Source organism: Colias philodice, chromosome 1 (assembly GCF_061535455.1).
Source record: "Colias philodice isolate Cphi_HAF_F1 chromosome 1, ilColPhil1 Martin Lab GWU primary, whole genome shotgun sequence".
Lineage (NCBI taxonomy): Eukaryota > Metazoa > Arthropoda > Insecta > Lepidoptera > Pieridae > Colias > Colias philodice.
Window position 1 is genome coordinate 281,450 of NC_143086.1, and position 21,770 is coordinate 303,219.

Here is a 21,770-nt window from a genome sequence, read left to right on the forward strand (position 1 = left end):
AAATAAATGTATGAAAATAAATCGATAATGTATAAAACTAAATCTATAATGAGAACAAGAAAAAGATTTTATACACTATATCCACGTTTGCGAAGGTACAAATTTTTTTAAATTACTTTCGAATAACAATCGCTTCTTTTGATGACTTTACATCTATTTTGAAAGCTTCAATATCTCGCCAAGACACCGTGATGCGGAAAAGTATACCAGCTGAGCAAAGACTCACTATGATACTAAGGGTTTAATTTTATAAAAAAATGGTAGATACTGAACATAAATTGCGCATTCTTGGTCTGTTTGTCAATTGTCGTCGACTGTCAATATGGCGGAGGAAATACGCCACAATTGCAAGCGTCACAACCTGTCTGTAAGAACTCTAACGCTGACTATGTAAGATGGTAATTCATGGAATGTAACTCAGAAATGTTGAATCTTTTTTCATTGCTATGATCTTATGATAATCTTGACCGTTGGGTATCTTATATATAAAATTCTCGTGTCACAATGTTAGTCTGCATACTCCTCCGAAACGGGTGGACCGATTCTCATGAAATTTTCTGTGCATATCGGGTAAGTCTGAGAATCGGCCGACATCTATTTTTCATATGTACCACGGGCGAAGCCGGGGCGGACCGCTAGTAGGTATATAAATTCTTAATGCATGCAATGAATGATTTTATGATCGCCACCACTTTATCGATTTTGATCCAAGCACTTGCATAGGAATAATTAGCGACCGTGAAGGATAACTGTATGTAATTATCCTATTCAAACACATTAAATCGATATTAATATGATGAAAATATTACCTATCGATGGCAAATTGCATACTAAATTGATATTACTTTATACAGCAATTGAATGTATTTCGATATGCCTCAGCAACTGGCCATATTATTGCAGCACAAATTGCATTTATTTTTCTTGTTTACACTATTATTTTCAATCAAGAGCCTTTTAGCTGCGGTCGCAAATATTGTATTAAATATAAATGAACAAACCTTTGTTTAATACAATGTTACTGTTTCCTTTAGAGCGTTTTATTGTATAAAAACGAACTTAGGATAAACCGTTTATTTTTTATCACTCTATCGTCCACTGCTTAAGTTTTAAATTAACTTTTAATGAAATGGCGCTTAATCAGATATTTTCATTTTTTTTGGCGAAGTCAACAATTCTTAATTTCTTAGTAAGTAGGTAGTGAACTCCACTGTTATTTTTCACATTACTGTTTTTCGTGGCTCATTCAATACAACATACGGCATACGACAATTCAAAATGTGCTGTGTGAATACAACATTCGCTATTTACAGATACGATCAAAATAAGATTCGGCAATTCGTGTCTCCGTGTGAATGTAGAGTTACTTACATAGAGCTATTATTACGTTGCTCAATGGTTAGTTACGAACATGTTACGAATTTTACGGAATTATGTCGATATTTCGGTCGGTCATTAATCATTTATAACGTTTATATGCGTCTCGGGTTCACATAATATTATATGTGTATTTCTTCAGAATTACATTGAAAAGAGCCTGTAGGTACGTCAAAACAGTTGGTACTTATGGGATATGGATTTTTTAATTACCTACTAATTATTTTAAAAATGAACAAAATGCCACCTAAAATGAAATTATTCGACCTTATATCTAAAATTGTATTTGCTATAAAAATTTATTTATATTATGAATTATTTCTTTACGCGAAATCTATTACTTAGATACATGAAATGCAAAGGTGACTCACTGACTGATCTATAAAAGCACAACCCAAACTACAGGACCAGTCGGGCTGAAATTGCATCATGCAGATAGATGTAATGTAGGCTTCTTAAGAAAACACTTTGGACAAACCCCCAAGGGGATAAAATAGGAGATGAAATTTTGTACCATGACAATTTATTTAGTCTTCGCGGTTGAAGCCGCGGGCAACAGCTAGTTTGTTTTATGACACAAAACAGTACGGCTCGTGTGTGCTGCTTTCGTTAAGAGGCTTTTGGTTAGGGAGCCAGGTGCAAATTTGGTTAACTATTTCTGGTCGCGCCAATATAAAAATATACGTAAATATATTCTCGATATGAAAGTGGACTGTATTTTGATCTACGTGGTGTTAGCAAAGAGGGATAGACAGGATCATACGGCACGTACCTCGTCGGAGGGAGTAGCGTCCAGAACACACGCGCCGCCACGCGGTCAGGGTCCTCCAGCTCGCGGCGGGCAAGAACGGCGTCCAGTCCCACACTCCACACAAACACACACGCGGCGGTGAGCGCGACCAAGGGCCGGGGCACGGGATACCCCGGTGGTGTTACAAGGGCACAATGCCTGATGATCTAGAGAGCCTCGTGGAAGCTCTCCGGCGGTGGCCGAGTCCCGAACCTCGCGAAGGAACGGAGCGAACTCGACTGACTCCAGCGACAAACACGTCGCGTTCACGTCTTATTGGACGTGTCACGTGGTTAGTGACCACGCGATGATTGGTTGTGCTCGTATGTAGGGAAGGATGAAGGAACACACCACAAACAATAAACGTTTAATTTCTACATTTACTATTTTAATTATATTGGCGTTACCATATCCACCCGCCCTAAATGGGTCACCATTTAAAACCAATCATAAGATACAGCGAAAAACTATGACTCTAGGATCGCATAATGCGCGCGGGTTAATAAAAGTCCTAAGAGCCACAGCGGTAATATAAATAACAAGTTCTATGGCTCTAGGAGCGCAAAATGCGAGCGGGATAATAAAAAATCCTAAAAAGTCACGGCGGAAATATAACTAACAAATTCTATGACTCTAGGATCGCGTAAAGCGAGCGGGGTATAAAAAAATTCCTAAAGTCACGGCGGTATTATAACTAAGAAATTATAAACGAAAGCGGTGCAAAACTTAAAATTAAACTTAACTAACTGCGGTAATATACTAATGCGATATAACTATTGTCTTGGAAGCGGACATAAACGAACGACCGGGCGAAGGTAAGTTCCCTTGGCGGTTCTAACTGTACAAACGCGCGCGACGTCGTCCTTTGAAGGATGTACTTTCTCTACGACGGCTAAAGGCCAGGTTAGGGGCGGTGCATTATCATTTATTACAACCACGACCGTTCCAGGAGTAATAGGTGTCGAAGGCGCATTCCATCTCCGCCTAACCTGCAAACCGTGTAAGTATTCCATTCTCCAACGTTTCCAAAACGACTGAACTAACTTGTCCAGTAGCGAGAACCTATCAAGCAAACTGACGTGATCAGATTTGACTTGCGGCGCGGGTAAAGCTAATAAAAGCGCGGTTATTAAAATAACACGAAACAAATGTGTTATAATATTCATATATTTAATATGATAATAATCAATGATCATGATAATTATGTGATCATTGTGCGGTGATATCACTGGATGCTTATGTGCATATTCCAGGGCGGAATCGCTTAGACGTCCGATGAGGATAAGTCTGTTGCGAATAAAAGGCCTCAAGCGGTTGAGAGCCTGCGAATAAAATTTATAAAAGAGTATATTATAATACTCCTCTGCAAAATATTCATTTTGCAGGGCGGGAATAATTTTATTCTCAGCGAAATTAGGTTCCTCTACGGTCATCATAACACCGCGGCGGGGTAATAATATAAGGAACCTATAAATATAAAATACACGACGCGACGAGACGCGAAGGGCGGTATCGTATAAAGCGCAATGCTTTATAGGCGGGCACAGTGTGTGCTATTAATTTTCGTTCGGGAATGTCTGCAATAGACTCACCATTGAGACTCCTAAGAGGCCAATCAGATGGGTCCGAACGAGCCCACTGGGATCCGTGGAACCACAGAGGGTGCGAGAAGAGATTTTGTGGCATAATGCCACGCGAAAGAACATCAGCGGGATTTTCAATACCAGAAACATGGTAGAAATTATCTGATGGGATGTTATCTGTGATTTTCACAACGCGGTTTGCGACAAACGTCTGCCACTGGTGCGGCGAACCTTTAATCCAATAGAGCGCGACTTTAGAGTCGGTAAATGCGTATGCATTAATTTTGTAGTGTTGTGAATAACTGTCAAGGACAGTGCGAAGCAGCTTTGACATTAGGAGTGCACCACAAAGTTCTAAGCGAGCGATTGTTAGCGGTTTAGATGGAGCGACTTTAGATTTAGAACAAATAAGACGAATGACGTTACCAGAGACAGTGCTGACATGAGCGTACACGACTGCCCCGTAGGCAAGTTCACTAGCGTCAGAGAAGGCTAGAAGAGTGAGAATACAATCACAAGTAAAACCTATGTGACGTGGTATGCGAATATCATTGAGAGCTGGTAATTCATCACAGAACTGTTTCCACATTTTAATAATGTGTGGAGGCGGAGAATCATCCCAATCAAGATTAAGTTGCCAAAGTTGTTTTATTAACAGTTTGGCATACACGACTGTGGGAGCAACGAAGCCCATTATGTCCCACAGACGGGCGATAGTTGACAAGATGGAGCGCTTAGTGCAAATCACATCGGCGGGTGCGGTTATTTTAAAATAAAAACAATCATCAACAGTAGACCAATGCAGACCAAGTAATTTATGTTGCACGGTCTTATCAAACTCCACCGCGGAGGGTAAAAGTTTGTGCGAAGCGGGAAGATTATCTAACACATTTTTGCTATTACTATTCCATTTAATAAGATCCCACTGAGCTCCCTTAAACAAATCGATGAGCTGCTGCGACGCGGAAACTGCTTCACATTCCGTGGGAATAGAGAAGGCGATATCATCCATATACAACGAGGAAGACGCAATGCCACTCGCGAGCGGATATTTCGCGCCGTCATCTTCTACGAGCTGTCTTACCGTGCGCAGTGCATGATAAGGACTAGACTTGATGCCGAAGCAAACTCGATTAAATTGATAAAGAAGCAGCGGATCCTGCGGGCTGAAACGATATAAAAAACATTGAAAACGACGATCAAACTCACGCACGAATATCTGCAGAAACTGTTGGCGGCAATCGGCGGTCATGGCAATCGCGTGGAGACGAAAACCTAAAATTATTGTAAACAAATTGCCTTGTAAATTCGGCCCAACATGCAGAAGGTCATTCAATGAACGCTGGCTTCCAGAAGTTGGCATGCTAGCATCTAAAACCATGCGCAGCTTAGTCGACGATTTATCCTCGCGCAGAACAGCGTGATGCGGTATAATATAAATAGGTGTAGGGTCACGCGGATCATACGGAGGCGCGGGTGAAATATAATTTTTCGTTAGATAATCTTTTATGACGTCATCATATGCCAACCTTAATTTAGGTGAAGCCTGTAGCTTTCTTTCGAGGCACATGAAACGCTTGCGGGCAATATTAAATGAGTCACCGAGAGTGTAGAAATCATCCTTAAATGGAAGCGAAACAATATATCTACCACTCACGGGATCGCGGGTTGTAGTTAATTTATAATATTCTTCACATTCAACATCATCGGGATGTTGAACGGGCGGTGCGGTAGGAAGCTCCTCGAGCTCCCAGAAACGCCTGACTAATGAGTCAATAGCGGCGGTCTCTTGAACGTGACAACACGTCAAGGGCGGTTTATGTATGTTAGGTATGGTGGGTACTGAACCCATTATTACATAGCCTAACACCGTGCGCAATGCAGCGGGCGCCGACGAGTCACGAGATGCATGAACTACGTCGGGGAGAAGCAGATGAGGGAACAGAGAAGCACCGATTAATAAATCGATTTTATTTGGCGTACCAAAACTCTCATCTGCGAGCGGTAAATGCGAAATATGCGATAAGACAGAAGTGTCTATAACAGCGGTAGGTAATAAATCCGTAACATGATCAACAACTAGCGGTGAAATATTAAAAGATATGTTGTTGTCAAGACGCGAATAAAATTTTATATTTACGGAATTACTATTTATAATTTTTTCTGAACCACCGAACCCCTTAATAATAGTACGTTCGGTTTTCTGCGGTTTAATACCTAAACGTTCACAACATTCATTCGTAATGAAGTGACTTTGCGAAGCGGAATCTAAAAGCGCGCGAATAACAAGCCGTTCGCCTTTACAATTATAAGCTACGACTTCAGCGGTTGATAATAAAATAGTATGTTGTTTATTCGCGGGCGCGTTGCATTGAAATGCGTTATCAGTATCAGCTGTATAGCTAGCGGTATATAGCGCAATTACGTCAGGGCGGCATTCGCCCGACGGCGGTGACGGCGCAGGCAACGGCGGTGTGCTGCGCGGCGGGGGGTGAGACGCAGGCGCGGGAATGGACGATTCGCGTTTCAAATGTAACATCGTATGATGTTTTAATTTACAAATGCGGCAATTAAAATTAGACGAACAACTAGAAATTCGATGTTTTATACTGAGACAATTTATACACGCGTTTCTATCCTTTACGTATTTCAAACGTTCCTGCGGACTCATTTTATGAAAACTCGAACATTTAAATAAATGTTGATGCGTAATATTTTTACAAAGACAACTATAAGCGGAATCAGCGGTTGTTACGTAAGACTGATACGTCTTAGGCGGTGCGGAAGAAATATTATATTTTGAACTGCGGTCATAATTATTATACTTTCGAGGCGGTTTATTTATTCCCGAATTTGTGGAAGGATGAATGCGTTCTAATACCTTCGCACGAGTTTGAATAAATTGAACTAAGTTATCAAAAGTGGGCATTTCACTACCAAACTTAGTCTCGAAAGCGCGAACAGTATCTGAGTCTAACTTCTTCAACGCGATATGAACAATCATTAAATCTGTAATATTATCTAACTTTATATTTTGTAAGGCGCGCACTGCGCTAACAAAGTTATCTGTAAATAAATCAAAGTTTGTTGCGGACGGAGAATGCAAAGGTTTAAAATCAAACATTTGATTTAAATACGCGGAAACCAACATACGTTTATCATCATATTTATCTTTTAAAGTTTGTAATATTAAATTATAATTTTCAGCGGAGGGGGTTATACCAGCTATAACAGTTGTGGCCTTCCCCGTTAATTTACTTAGTAAATAATATAAACGCTCGGCATCTGTAAGGCCGGGATTGTTATGAACAACTGATTCAAAATTCGAAAGAAACAGCGGAAATGAGCGAATATCACCCGAAAATGGTACTAATTCGATAGGCGGTAATTTAGGCCTATTTTTATGCAAATTATTAATATCTCCGTGTGACGGACTTGGTTGCGAATATTGCGATTTAATTCTTATAACTCTGCTATATAAAGACTCGAATGCAACGAGGCTTTTATAATCAGGTTTCGCGGTAGGTGTTAATAATAATAAGCGAGTATTGTATTCGTCTAAACACTGTTTATAATCATCGCGTAATGATTCTACCTGCGCGGACTCGTCAAGGAAACTTTCCATAAGCGCAGCGTTGTTTTGAATGTTCAAGGACAAATCATAAATTCTTTGCACCATTTCGAATATAATTTCGCGTTTAGCTAATAACATGGATAACTGCGAATCATTTATATCTTCCGAATCATTAACATCCGAAGCGTCACTATCAGGTAACTTAGTCATTTTCTTAGGCGGCATTTTTAATAACAAAAGTATATATTCAAACAGAGAATGTTACAATACAAGTTACAATAACAAGTAATACGACTAAATAAAGTAGGTCAGCGACGCAAGCGTAATATGAACCGAGTATGAATTTTCAATATGGTCGGATTATAACAGCGGATCGCGGAATGACCTAGATAACGTTATAAATTTCGAGCGCGGGTAGCGGATAAATAAATATGATGAAATATGTTCGATTTATAATGATTTTAGCGTTATAACTGCGGATAAACGATATGAATATAGTTTTAATTAACTATTTTAATAATAATATACGCGTAACTTAATGTTACGGGCGGAATAAAATATATTTTAAGCAAAAAATAATAGATGACGCAATGTCGATCTATGCGGTATATTATAGTTATTTCACAATGAATGTACTATTAAATCGCTTATTAGGGCCTACAATGAGTATCCTAATAAGGGCGGGTTTAAAATATATTTTATATGAATAGTAGAAGACGCATTGTCGTTCTATTATATGCGGTATATTAAATAGTATTTCGCATTGAAGATACTACTAATCGCTTATTAGGTCCTACACAATGAGTATCCTAACAAGGGCGGTGGAATCATCAGGCTATAAACGGAATGACCAAACAATGGTTACTATCCGGGTCGAAGGTACCACTCAATGGTCGCGCCAATATAAAAATATACGTAAATATATTCTCGATATGAAAGTGGACTGTATTTTGATCTACGTGGTGTTAGCAAAGAGGGATAGACAGGATCATACGGCACGTACCTCGTCGGAGGGAGTAGCGTCCAGAACACACGCGCCGCCACGCGGTCAGGGTCCTCCAGCTCGCGGCGGGCAAGAACGGCGTCCAGTCCCACACTCCACACAAACACACACGCGGCGGTGAGCGCGACCAAGGGCCGGGGCACGGGATACCCCGGTGGTGTTACAAGGGCACAATGCCTGATGATCTAGAGAGCCTCGTGGAAGCTCTCCGGCGGTGGCCGAGTCCCGAACCTCGCGAAGGAACGGAGCGAACTCGACTGACTCCAGCGACAAACACGTCGCGTTCACGTCTTATTGGACGTGTCACGTGGTTAGTGACCACGCGATGATTGGTTGTGCTCGTATGTAGGGAAGGATGAAGGAACACACCACAAACAATAAACGTTTAATTTCTACATTTACTATTTTAATTATATTGGCGTTACCAATTTCCTCTCAAGAGATAATTCGTCAGACGCATGAGAGTATAGTATTATAAAGCCTCGTGAACGTCAGCTGGCGCTCGGTTGGGGGGGTGAGCGGTTGTAGCCTCCCACGCACATAGGAAAAAAAATACATTCATTCATTCATTTCCTCTCAGCTAAAAATTTGTCAAATTATAGCTAACCCAATATCTCAACGATAAAAAATAGTCAGCTGGTTACAACATGGTGTATTATACGTCAGCTGGTGTCTCGAACATGAAAGTTAAATTTAAAGAAAAATTTATTTTCCGTTATTTCCTCTCAAACAAAAATTTACCTGATGATAGCTTATATGTAACTGTGGATAAATATATATGTCAGCTGGCTGTATCTTGGTGGAAAAACCGTCAGCTGATACGGGAGGCTACAACCGCTCTTCCCCCCAACCGAGCTCCAGCTGACGTTCACGAGGCTTCATAATACTATACTTTGATGCATTTTACTAATTACCGCTTGAGAGGAACTTGGTCATAAAATCTGCTGCTGGCTCCCGGACCATTTGAGATATGCAGCCTGGGATTATCTGCTCAATGTATCGAACATACCAGTAACGCTTTCAATAGAGTTTCTGCACAACAATATGTATTCTATTATTAGTTTTCCTTTCATGAGTGCATTTCAGGATTGTAAGTAAACCCTAGGAAAGCAGGGTAAGATGGGATGATACCTTTATGTTGGGCGAACAATACATTTTACTTTATTCATGATACAATCTTATACGCACCTAGTTACTTAATGATCTAAGGCACCTAGATGCTTCTCTAAGTATTTTTAAAAGTTTAAACGTACTTAGATTTAAATAGCTGTTACACACAGCATCACCCGCGCGATGACAAATTCGTTGTGATTGATAAAAAATGTTGTGTGGTTTTATGAAACCACGGTAAAAGGGAAACTTAGGCACAAAATTATCGTATTTGTACGATAATTATCGTACGGTTCGACCGTCACGCGACATGCGCTACACAGGCCAAAAATTTTTACTAAAAAAAGTTTCACTTTAATAAATATTTGTGACAAAAAATACCAACAAACTATAATTATTTATAGCGAAGAATGGCAATAAATGAAAATATTAAGGTGACAAAACAACAATGATTCCTATTTGATTATATACAGTTCTGCATAATAAATAGCGGCATTGCAATCTTCTTAACAAGTAATAAGATTCAGTGTTTCAAGTTCAGCGCTCATTATAAAGAAGTGTCCGGCAATTGGCACGCCAACGTCTATGAAAGGATTGTAGTCATCAGTTACACAGCTTTGGTAATAAGTGGTCTCTATTTATTGGAAAACTACACTTTTTGTCAAAAATATTTTTTATACAACTGGGAAATCATTGTCATTTCTCTGTGCTGTAATGATGACTATGTTAATGATATAAAAAACTAGTGATTAGGGAATCTCAGCTATCCATCAGTATTCATCTAACAAATATATGGACATAGACATATTATGCAGTTTTGTAGATATCGATAATAAAACCAAAAATAATGAAACGAGAAGAGATCCTTTCTTCGAATATGTTTCGATAGTGATGTCAAAAAAATACTAATAGACAGCTCATCTTTATATTGTTGCTAAGGTTTAGGGTTATTTATAATAGCTTTCCGCCTTCTTCTTCGCTCCCGTAGTCAAATAAAATTCTCTCAGGAATGAGATGGTCTATGTCACTCCCAAGTCTCTTAACTGTTTTTAAACATACAAGTTTTAAAATCTCTCTATAATCACAAACGCATCAAGCACACTTTCGCATATACAATAATATTAATATTATGTAACACATATATATCATTAAAATTATCCTACAAATTACATGGTACGTTAACATTGTACTTCAGACATATATTAAAATAAAAAAGAGTACATAAGTATGATAAATTTATTTCTAACATCTTGAAAGTTTATCTCAGGAAAAGACTGATGCAAGGGACATCATTTTAAACAATGGGATAACTATGATAAATAAATACACACACACACACACACGAATATACATATATACATTCATACGATACAGTTTCATACGGCACACCATTCTCTCTTATACACCTTAAATTTATACATATTTTTTTTCTCTTACTTTCTATTGTAACCAATTTTAATTTATAATTAAGTACATACTTGCTAAGAGGCTTTTTGTGAATTTATTTTAGAGGCAAGCTGTTTCTCCTAAACACAGGTTGCCCAGTAACCTAGCTAGGGAAACATTGGCTTGTATATAAATTGTTTTAGTAGCCTTTTTATATTTATATACTTTTACATGAATATTAATTGTATATTGTAATAAATTGTAATTGTAATTTTAATTGTATGTATGTATGTTTAATAAATAAATTTGAAATTTGAAATAATAATTAAAATTTTATTAAATTAACCAACATAGGTACTTTCAATCAAAGGTAAAAGAAGATTGATGACGAAAGTAGCGTTAGTAAAACTACAAAAGCAGTGGAAACAGACAGGAAAGGCAATTATTTTTCAACACATGGAAATTACATTGAAAAATGTCATAATTCATATATTTTAATTTTCGTATAAAATTGAAAATGTTAAATTATGTAAAGAAGTTTAAACTAGCAGATATTTTATTGCCTACAACTTTGCCTTTGAATATTTTTCGATAGGACTTTATGATGAGAAAATAAATTAAATCAGCGGAAATAATTCGTGTAGTTTTGAAAATAGCTTCAGTTATTAAATGAAATGTCCAGATGATCGAAAGTCGTCAAGGATGTTTTTTCACAACAACCTTCAGGTGATATAAAGGAGTGGGATGTCAAACGACCCCTTTAATATTTTTAGAAGTCTAAAACCTGCACAAAAAGCGGTTTGTTTTAGGAAAAATTTATGTATAAAATTTCAATTACAATTTTAAAATACAGGGGGAAGGGGCGCAAATTACTTTTCCTTCCTTCCTTGTGTGGATGTTTTTGACGATTTATGCAGCCTATCAGCTTGATCTTAATAGACATCGATACTCAGTTTTTATCAAATCCAGCACCAAATCCAGATCTTTTTTGTCTCGTCCTGCGAATTTGTTCTGTATCGACTGTGCGGTACAAGAGAAGTTAAGTAACAGTTACAAAGTTAAACAACAACCTGTTGAGTTTGTTTCGCTTGGTCTAAGGCAAGGGGGTAAACATTTTTTTGGAACCCACCGCTGTTAAATTTTTTATATGCATTTGTATTTTTATAATATGAAAACAACTTACAAAAAACCAACTCTAAACCTTGCAGAGCCAGTGTATTGTAACTCTAGTGCTAGTGTATTTGACCTATTTGTATATAGACAATCATCGATTTATATGTCATTAAATCGCAATTAAAACATATTCGCATTTCTATCATTGTATATTCGCGATCGCTGTCAGCTTTATAAAAATATTCCTTTGTTTATAAAATGTCCAGTAAATTGAATTTTTTTTAAATTTGGCATTTAAACAATTTATTGAGTATTTTCAGAAAATAATAAATTAGCAAAAATAGTTGTAAAGAATTAAAGAAACGAGCCGGAGCCGTAAGGTGACTTACTCGCGGGGAAGTGGGTACGCTGACATGGGAGCTGTTGGCAGCGTTGTGTGCAGTAGGGTTGCAGGGATCGGTCGGCGGCGGTGCAGGCCAGCAGCGCGGCCAGCAGCGTGGCCAGCCAGGGGCGGAACATGTTGCCACGGGGACAGTCGGCGCAGCACTGCCGCACGCTGCGCGCCGCCCGCCGCAAGCCCGCCGCCGCTAGGGCTCGCTCACGGCGAAGCCTTCCACGCTCTACCGTACTGCACATCCTGCCTCCCGCCGTGCTGCGACCGACCATACGAATCTTTATTCTTCACGAGATCAGGGCCAATAGTTTCCCTCTTGTTTTCCCGATGTCGTTCGTTAATGGGACCCAAGAGTCCTTTTACCTTTATCAAATATCTATCAGGCATTAAAATGTAATTCGAAGAAACATGAAATCAAAAAAAAAAATTCATACAAATCAAAATTTTTCTTTAAAAACTGATGATATGGACCTATTATGTGAACACTTTAACAAGTGTAATTTTAGAAGAAACTGGGTACAATATGAAAAATAAACAGTTGCTAAGTTTTCCAGAACAAAGGTAATAGGATTTCGCTTTCCTTTACTGTGGGAGTGGTTCATGGTGGAACATGATTAACCACAGTTTCGGTTATAACAAACTATGAACAGGCCCTTAGAGTTACTTCAAGCCGAAACTAATTCACCGTGAAATTATAGAAAGTGTCGAGTAAAAGTCGATCAATTTTTTGCGAGCAATTCCGCGCTCTAAAACTTAGTTTGTCGCTAACTTTTGTCCAAGAATCGGGTGAACCAACAGTTATCTGAGGTCATTCAACCGATAACAACAAAAACTGATCAATGGTTCAACTATATTAGACCAAATCGTTCTCAAAATTTCATAACAACTTTCAAGTATATAATTATGATCTTCGTTAAGTTACAGGTTTTTCTTTCATAATGAATGAGAGTCCATTTCTATAATTTATGTGTCTGTATTTTGTTTGTTTTTATCCAAAAGTTCCTGCGTCATAGTGCATACGTTACGCTAAAGGCCGAGAAGGCTCATTTAGCTAAAAAATAGCCCACAATGCGTTGCGCTCATGGTAGGAGGGCTACAACGTGAAATTCGTGTCGAGTTTGCCCTCATGTAGGGCAGAAACTTTTGCACATGTCGTCCTACACTAATTGTGGATTTATGTATTCCGTTCGAAAATGCGCCATATATAGTTGATGAACTATCGATAAATCAATGATTATAAAATATATTTGTCAATTTTTATTAACTATAATATAATATATTTTATCATTTTCTTCATGCATTAAATCTATATCAATTCAATAATTAACTGACAAATTTAGATGAACTAGCTGCAGCATTTGATTCCTCAAATGATGCAGCTAGTTCATCTATTCATCATCTTTCTTCCGAAAATTGTTCGGCCCAGAGATTAGAGAGTGGAACTCAAACCTTATTGGCAGTCTATAATGCTCCGAAATCTATGAAAAGTCTCGATCATCTTCGCTATATGCATTACGTCAAGTCTACAAAACTTAATAAACCTGTGCAGCTTTCAAATATTCCAGCAACAAGTGCAGCTGCTCATCAACATTTCAACCGTGTATATTATCAAGTTCAAACTTGGTTAGGACTTGATTTGGAACCCAGGTATGGGGTTGGGCAATGCGAAACGATTTTCTGGAGCCTATCATGACAATTTTACCACCTGCTCCAGAAGATTTGCTAAATACAATTTTCTGCAACTGCAAGAGTGGTTGTGGTTCGCGATGCGGATGCAGGAAAGCGGGCTTGCAATGCTCTTAAGCATTGTGGCCAATGTAATGGGCAAGCTTGTCTCAATGCTCTACCATATCAGAGCGACATTAGCGAAGATGGAACCTTTGACTCCGAAATCATGGAAGAACTTGAGACAAATGTCGTTGAATACGATAATGAAGACCAGTTTGAAATTTACCAGCAGCCAGAAGATGACGATGAAGAGGAAGAAGATAATTAAAATTATAAATTGTAGTTTTTGTACCCTTAAATTAATTATAATTATTTATTCCATTTTTTACTTTCAATAAAACTAAATGATATTTCTTAATAAAAATATTAATTCATAATTTGTTTTTTTTTCTCATCATGTAAGAAGTTATTAATATTAATTAGGTTAAAATTAAAATATAATTCCTATATTTTCATTAACAATTCTGCAATTACATGGGTAGGTAAGTGTTGTTAAATAAATTAATACTGAATAAATAAATAAATAAATAAATAAATATTATAGGACATTATTACACAAAAAGTGGAGTTAGGAAAAAAATGATAAAATATAATATAATACTTAAGAAAAATTGACAAATAATAATTATAATCATTGATAGTTCATCAACTATACATATATGGCGCACACCGGTTGACTTGAAGTGATGCTGTGACCGCGCGCTCTCCGCCCTCTATCTCGAAAACGGTTCACCGTATAAAATTTTTTTTAACACAATTTGTAGAGAATTTTCTTTTCTACAATATTGAATATAAATACAAAAAGCAAAAAACCCGTAGGAAATGAGATATTTCCAAAAAACGACTTAGTGACCTTTGACCTTGAAATTTAATAGTTGCTTACGGGTGTAAGTTTTGAGACAACTTTTAGGGTGTTAATATACAAGTATATACATGTACATACTTACAGCTGGGTATCTCGAATTCCGAGGTGAACTTCCTATAATGACTGGATCATGGAAAATCAACGGAATTTAAGACAATACTATTACTACTTATTGCATTACTGCATGCAGGCTAAATGAGTAATAGTATCAGATTTAAGAAATGTAATTTCCAAAGTTGCATCGAATGATTTTATTCTTTCAGAACGTGATGGGTTATTATAACCGATTTATTTTTTTCCATTTGAGATCTTAAAATATCCTTTCAACACATGAGATAGGTAAAGAAATGAAAACTGTAAACCGCGGGCAAAAGCTAGTTGAAAATCATCATGAAGCATAATTTAGAGTGATAAGCTTTGATTTAGAGTTAAAAAAAATTAAAATCAATGTAATTATTAGATACCGAACAATTTAAGAAAGTTTTATACATAGTGGTACGGGAGCTAGTAATGTTTTAAAAAAAGTCATTTTAGTATAGTTGGGTTTTTGATATACTGTTTCTCTTGCTATTTCGGTTAGAGTCCGAGCTGTCTGGCTGGCGGTAGTGGTTGCGTTTCTTAGTGCGCACAGGAAAATATACCTACTTAACTTTAAAGTCATTTATTAACGCGTAATTTTTAATCTTTTGCCTTTAGATAGATCCATCAGACATAATTTTTTTATTGCAAGACGTTTTTTTCGTTGTTAAATAGGTGCCAAACACAAAATCTGCCGGTTTCCGCATGACCGGAAGTCTGGAGGAGCCATTTCGTCTTCAAGTTAGGCTCAATGCTTTTACGCGCACTGCCTGCTTTCCATGCTATAACAGGATGCGATTATAATCCAGCATTGTACAAACGAGGCAAAAAGAGACCTTTCAATATTTTGAGAAAATCTGAAATCTTTCAAAAAGCGCTCGCTGATGTAGGGTCCGATCGTTGTGATATCCAAACAATTTTCCCCACGCTTCCATCTTTTATGTCATATGTACGGACTGAAGAAACTCGCTGATGTCAACGAAGCTCGATTCGACATTTTTAACACGTTCACTGCGGCACCTAAAATGAAAAACTTACCGTTGTTGCGGCATGTCTTCCATACTTCACATCGGCAAGTTCACCACTGTGCGTCATGAGCCATTTTTATCACATCGCACCTTCTGACTTTGAAGGTTAATAATTTCATGAAATTTCAAGATATTAAAAAAAAAATTTTTTCAGATAATAGTATACATATACAGGGTGGAAGGTTAAGATGGGGCATGAAGGGCAGGTACCTTAACCATTGTAGCTACATGAAAACGTTCTTAGGAGACTATCCTTAAATTCTTGAGAAATTTTAATCTGCATTCACAGATTTTTGAAAAAATGTACGGTCAGCAAGGAAATCGGCAGTTTTCAAAAAAAAATTTTTTGATGCCAATCGATCCCGTTTCTCATGGGGATCAAAACACTCTAAAAAGACCAACTGAGGTATGAGTACTAAAAAAGTCAGAAATCGCGAAAAACTATTTTCATTCATGAACAAGTAAAAAGACAAAGGCACAGCAACTTAAGGCGCGGGACATATACAAGCGGCGCGGCGCGCATCGGGCGCACCGCGGGCGCGCTGCCGGCGCGCCGCGGGCGCGCTCACGACGGGACAGTGTATATTCAAGTTTTTGATTTTGCTCTGACAAGATGTCTCCCTCTGACGACGAAGACATGCTAGCCCTGGTGCAAGTGGTCAATTTACAAAGGAGACGATATTGGGTGCACCCTGTGTGGAGAGCTGGACAAGAGTGCAGATTATTCGAAGTAATGAGACAACTAGAATATTATCCTGATCGTTTTCAGGAGGTATACAAGATGTCCCCACTGAGTTATAACGCTATTATATCTAGAGTGAGAATTATTAGATTACAAAAACAATGCACACATTGGAGAATACCCATATGCCCAGAGGAGAGACTACTGATTACGTTGAGGTTGGTGAAATTGATAATTATTTATTCAGATATAGCTTTATTATCAAAAATTATCAAAATGAATCACAATATCCCGAGGATCCTGAGACGAAACAGAGCTGACAGTAGAATACGCTTGCAGTAAATGATAGGTTGCTTGTTCGGTTTGGTCCTGCAGTAATATATTTGGATAAATCTCCCGTGTATTTATTTGTGACTGATGCGCCGTGACTATTGATGAATGTTCTGATTGTTGAGAAAGCGGCATGTTGAATGACGAACCACCACTTTCATTCATTTGTGTTTGACGTGACGTAATAGTATGTGGTGCGTCTATTGATGAATGTTGTGATTGTTGAGAAAGCAGTTTGTTCAACGGCGAATCACCAATTTCATTCATTTGTATTTGACGTGACATAATAGTATGTGGTGCGTCTATTGATGAATGTTGTGATTGTTGAGAATGCAGTTTTTTCAACGGCGAATCACCACTTTCATTCATTTGTGTTTGATGTGACATAATAGTATGTGGTGCGTCTATTGATGAATGTTGTGATTGTTGAGAAAGCAGTTTGTTCAACGGCGAATCACCACTTTCATTCATTTGTGTTTGACGTGACATAATAGTATGTGGTGCGTCTATTGATGAATGTTGTGATTGTTGAGAAAGCAGTTTGTTCAACGGCGAATCACCACTTTCATTCATTTGTGTTTGACGTGACATAATAGTATGTGGTGCGTCTATTGATGAATGTTGTGATTGTTGAGAAAGCAGTTTGTTCAACAGTGAATCACCACTTTCATTCATTTGTGTTTGACGTGACGTAATAGTATGTGGTGCGTCTATTGATGAATGTTGTGATTGTTGAGAAACCGGTCTGTTGAATGGCGAATCACTTCTATCTGACGTCCTGTAAAATGAAGAAGCACGAGTATTTTCACATTCATTTTCTTCCAAAAATTTTCCGGCCAAACTAAGTACTTCTATTTTAAATTTACGCTTTTGAGTTGTAGTCATAGCTTTCATGTCCGGCAATAAACTTTTTAAAAAACATAGGTCCAAGTCACTGTCTTCGGAGGTGGCACAGCTATTTAATTTCAGTTTCTTATTTGTGAAATATTCATATGCGGCTTTGTTCACATCTATTAAGTTAGGCTTTTTCTTAACTGTCGATTCTGTTGATAATGACGCGCTCGAAGAGTGTGTATGCGGTGATGTTGCATTCAGAATAGACTCTGAACTTTCCTCGTTCAAAAAGGCATTGTTATCATCAGTTTCGATAGGTGGTTGTAAATTACCTTTGGAAGGGCGCGCTTTCAAAAAATTATTTAAAAATAACAAATGTGGCGCAAGGTAATACTCTTTAGTTTTCATTGATGCTGAACCAGATGGCAGAATATTGGCTTTGTATATTTTTACGTATCGTCCTCTTATGTTCTTCCATCTTTCTTTACAATCGTGTGCTAAAACAATAAAGATAAAGCATAAGTAGGTACATTACGGATATAAGTTAGTGATAGCGCGCGAAATTAAAAAAAAATATCCGAAATTGTGTGTGTGTGTGTGTCCGCGTGATTCTTATTCATAGATTATACTTGTTTACAGTAGATATAATGTTTAATGTTAATTATTATTTACAGGTACTTAGCAGATGGATGTTCGTTCAAATCACTATCTCTTTATTTTCTGAGAGGCAAATCTACCATTCGATAAATAGTGTATGAAACTTGTCAAATTTTGTGGGAAGTTTTACAACCAGAATTCATGCCTAGACCGAACACAGAGAAGTGGCTCGAAGTAGCCCAAGGTTTTTACACACTATGGAATTTGCCCAACTGTGTTGGAAGTATCGACGGAAAACATATTCGAATAAAAAAACCAGCAAACTCTGGCTCGGAGTATATAAACTATAAAGGATACTTTTCTGTAGTATTAATGGCAGTGGTAGATGCGGACGGATTATTTTTGATTATAGATGTTGGGGAATACGGACGAAATAGCGATGGACGTGCATTCCAAGTTAGTAGTTTTGGCCAATTGATGCAACGAGGTATCCTCCATTTACCAAACCCTACTCCATTACCTGGAGAGCAATATGACGTGCCATTCTATTTTGTGGGAGATGAAGCATTCCCCCTTAAAAATAACTGCATGAAACCTTATTCACGACGGCAATTGACAAATGATAGAAGAGTTTTCAACAACCGATTATCAAGGGGACGAAAATCAGTAGAATGCGCTTTTGGTATGTCACGGACAAAATTCCAAGTGCTGAGTACGCCTGTATGCTGCAATCCTGATAAGGTCGATATAATTGTACAAACAATGTGCATATTGCATAATATCATCCGAATATACGATGGGAAAAAGTCAAGTCCCGGGATTCCAAATACCTTGAGAGGTCAAACTATGAACGTTTCGCAACAATATCTGACAAATCCTCAAAATATCAGGACATATCTCACAAACTATTTCAATGAACGAGCTTCTATTCCAAGTCAAAATAGACATAACGTGTAAAAATTACGATTAGTTAAGCCACACAGCGAGAAATCCAATCCTGGCAAACGCGCGACGTTGCCGTTCTTTCCAAATAAAGGATCTCTCCAGCCAACGCGCGCCGCCATGTTCGCACGCGTTGCCGTACTGCAGCGCGTCATTACGCTCCAAATTAAAAAAAAAAAACTTAGCATGGAATCGAAGGATGTGTCGATGTGTCGCTATTAGTATTGGATACTACGCATCTGATTCATGTTACATAATTTAATATACTTGTCTCCAATATAAAGTTTTTTTTTATTAAAAAAAATACAGACAATAATTTATTCACCCTTTTTACTTTTTAAATATTTTATGCAAAATACATTTTTGAACGCATTAACATTATTTACCGTATTTGACAGGATTGACAACTTAATAATTGACATGTACAATAATCAAAATTTTGGGAAAATATTTATTCGTCTAGTTTTTGTTGTTTTTATGATTTATTCTCCTATTCAGGACGGAGACAAATCCAAGAAATCCAAAACCATGAAAATTGGCACAGCAGATCTCGAGTTATAAGTGTTGGAACAAACACGACTTTCTTTTATATATATATATAGATAAAGTCTTAGAGATAATGTAAATATAAGATTATATACTATTTACCCTTTGCATTTAATTCTTTGCCGATTTGTTCCCATATCTTCTCTTGTACATAACGATTGGCATAATCTGGACGATTATAATCGTATAGGGCTGGGTGTTGTTCTACTAATTCACAGAATTTTATGTTATAATCCGCATCGTCACGTAATTGACGCATTTTTACAGTACTCCAAAAGTAATAATGCGCATAGAAATTTTCGTCACTGTTTGGCAACTGTCATATTCCCGGAGCGTCCGAAGATGATATTTATATAAAGTGGTTAAATGCATTTTCTTCATGCATAATTTAGTAAAATTATGTTTTTTGTGCTAAAAGAGATTAACATTAATTTGAAAGTAACGATTTTGTTTTGATAATTCCTTGTAAGTAAATAGCGAGGATAACCCCACGATTGCAAATATATCTTTGTTGGATTGATTTACTTGGAAAATTTTATAGTACTTTTAAAGTAATTTTAAAGTAGTACTGGTGTAATGATGGAAGAAAAGAAGGTTAAAATAACACAAAATTTATATTGTACTAACGGTCCGCCCCGGCTTCGCCCGTGGTACATATTTCGCAATAAAAGGTAGCCTATGTTCTTTCTCAGGGTCTAAAGATTATCTGTGCCAAATTTCATCAAAATCGGTCCAGTACCTAGTTTATGCGTGAAAACCATACATACATACATACATACATACATACATACAAACCTTTCCTCTTTATAATATTAGTATAGATAAAATATGGTTTTCAAACACAGGTTTACATTTAAACCATATAAATCTAATCATTAAAATCTCAGTTCAAAAGTATTTACAGTACCGATCATTCCACAATATTATTACAATTACAAATAAATAAAAAACACAATCAAAATCAGGATTATCTTTATTTCTGACATTGTAGATACATGGGAACTTTCATTATGCTCTTCTTCATTTTCACTTTCCCTACTGCCATCACCTGTGTAAATCATTTCATCGATTAATTCAATTCACCTTTAAAAACTACACGAAGAAGGGTATGTATTAGCAGCTCTATATAATTCCACACAGAGAGAACACGTGCAGTCACCACCAATATTTAAAGACGACTGACGGATTTTTGAGTTTTTTGACTGACAGGCTACCGTCTCCGCCCGATTTGTTTTTGATTGTGTATGACCGTGAATTGACCTCTATTTGGGGAAGCGCGCCTGCGGTACGCCTGCGGTACGCCCGCGGCGCAACGGTGGCGTGCCGCCTCGACGCCTGTCCAAAATTCTTTCATACAAAATGTATAAGAAGGATGTGGTGCAAAACAGATTGAAGAGGCGCGCTTATGGCACGCCCGCGCCCGCACCGCTTGTGTTTGACCCGCGCCTAACATGCCAGCGACGCGGGGCGTGAGCGGGCGGTGGCTGGCAGCTCGTGCACGAGATGAAAAATTATGTAAATTTGAATATCGAACGATATTCAAATTTTATTTCACATTCACATTTTTATGGCTTATGTAAACAATAACACATAGAAAACAAAAGTTACCAGAAGTCACTCTGTCTTCACTAAAAATGTCCTTAAATAATTTAGAACGTTTAGATCTGTTAGAGGCTTACTTTTTAAATAATAAAAACCCAACAGTTGCATTGGAATGGTACAGGAATAAATACCCAATGCGATATGTACCGACGCGAAAGGTAATTGCGAATCTTGTAAAAAATCTAGCAGAAAGTGGCTCATTTAAGAA

The 21,770-nt window shown here is 37.6% G+C and overlaps 1 protein-coding gene and 1 pseudogene across 1 annotated transcript in view; both read right to left on the reverse strand.

The window, feature by feature from the left end:
- The window catches only part of Plod (procollagen lysyl hydroxylase), a 40,687-nt gene extending 28,207 nt beyond the window's left edge, over positions 1-12,480 (reverse strand). Inside the window, exon 1 of the mRNA XM_089714376.1 lies at positions 12,326-12,480. Within this exon, the coding sequence (XP_089570502.1) occupies positions 12,326-12,455 (130 nt within the window). The 5' untranslated portion in view covers positions 12,456-12,480. The remainder of the gene's footprint in view (positions 1-12,325) is intronic.
- On the reverse strand, positions 2,160-6,525 carry LOC149490939 (uncharacterized; annotated as a pseudogene).
- Positions 12,481-21,770: the final 9,290 nt, after the last annotated feature.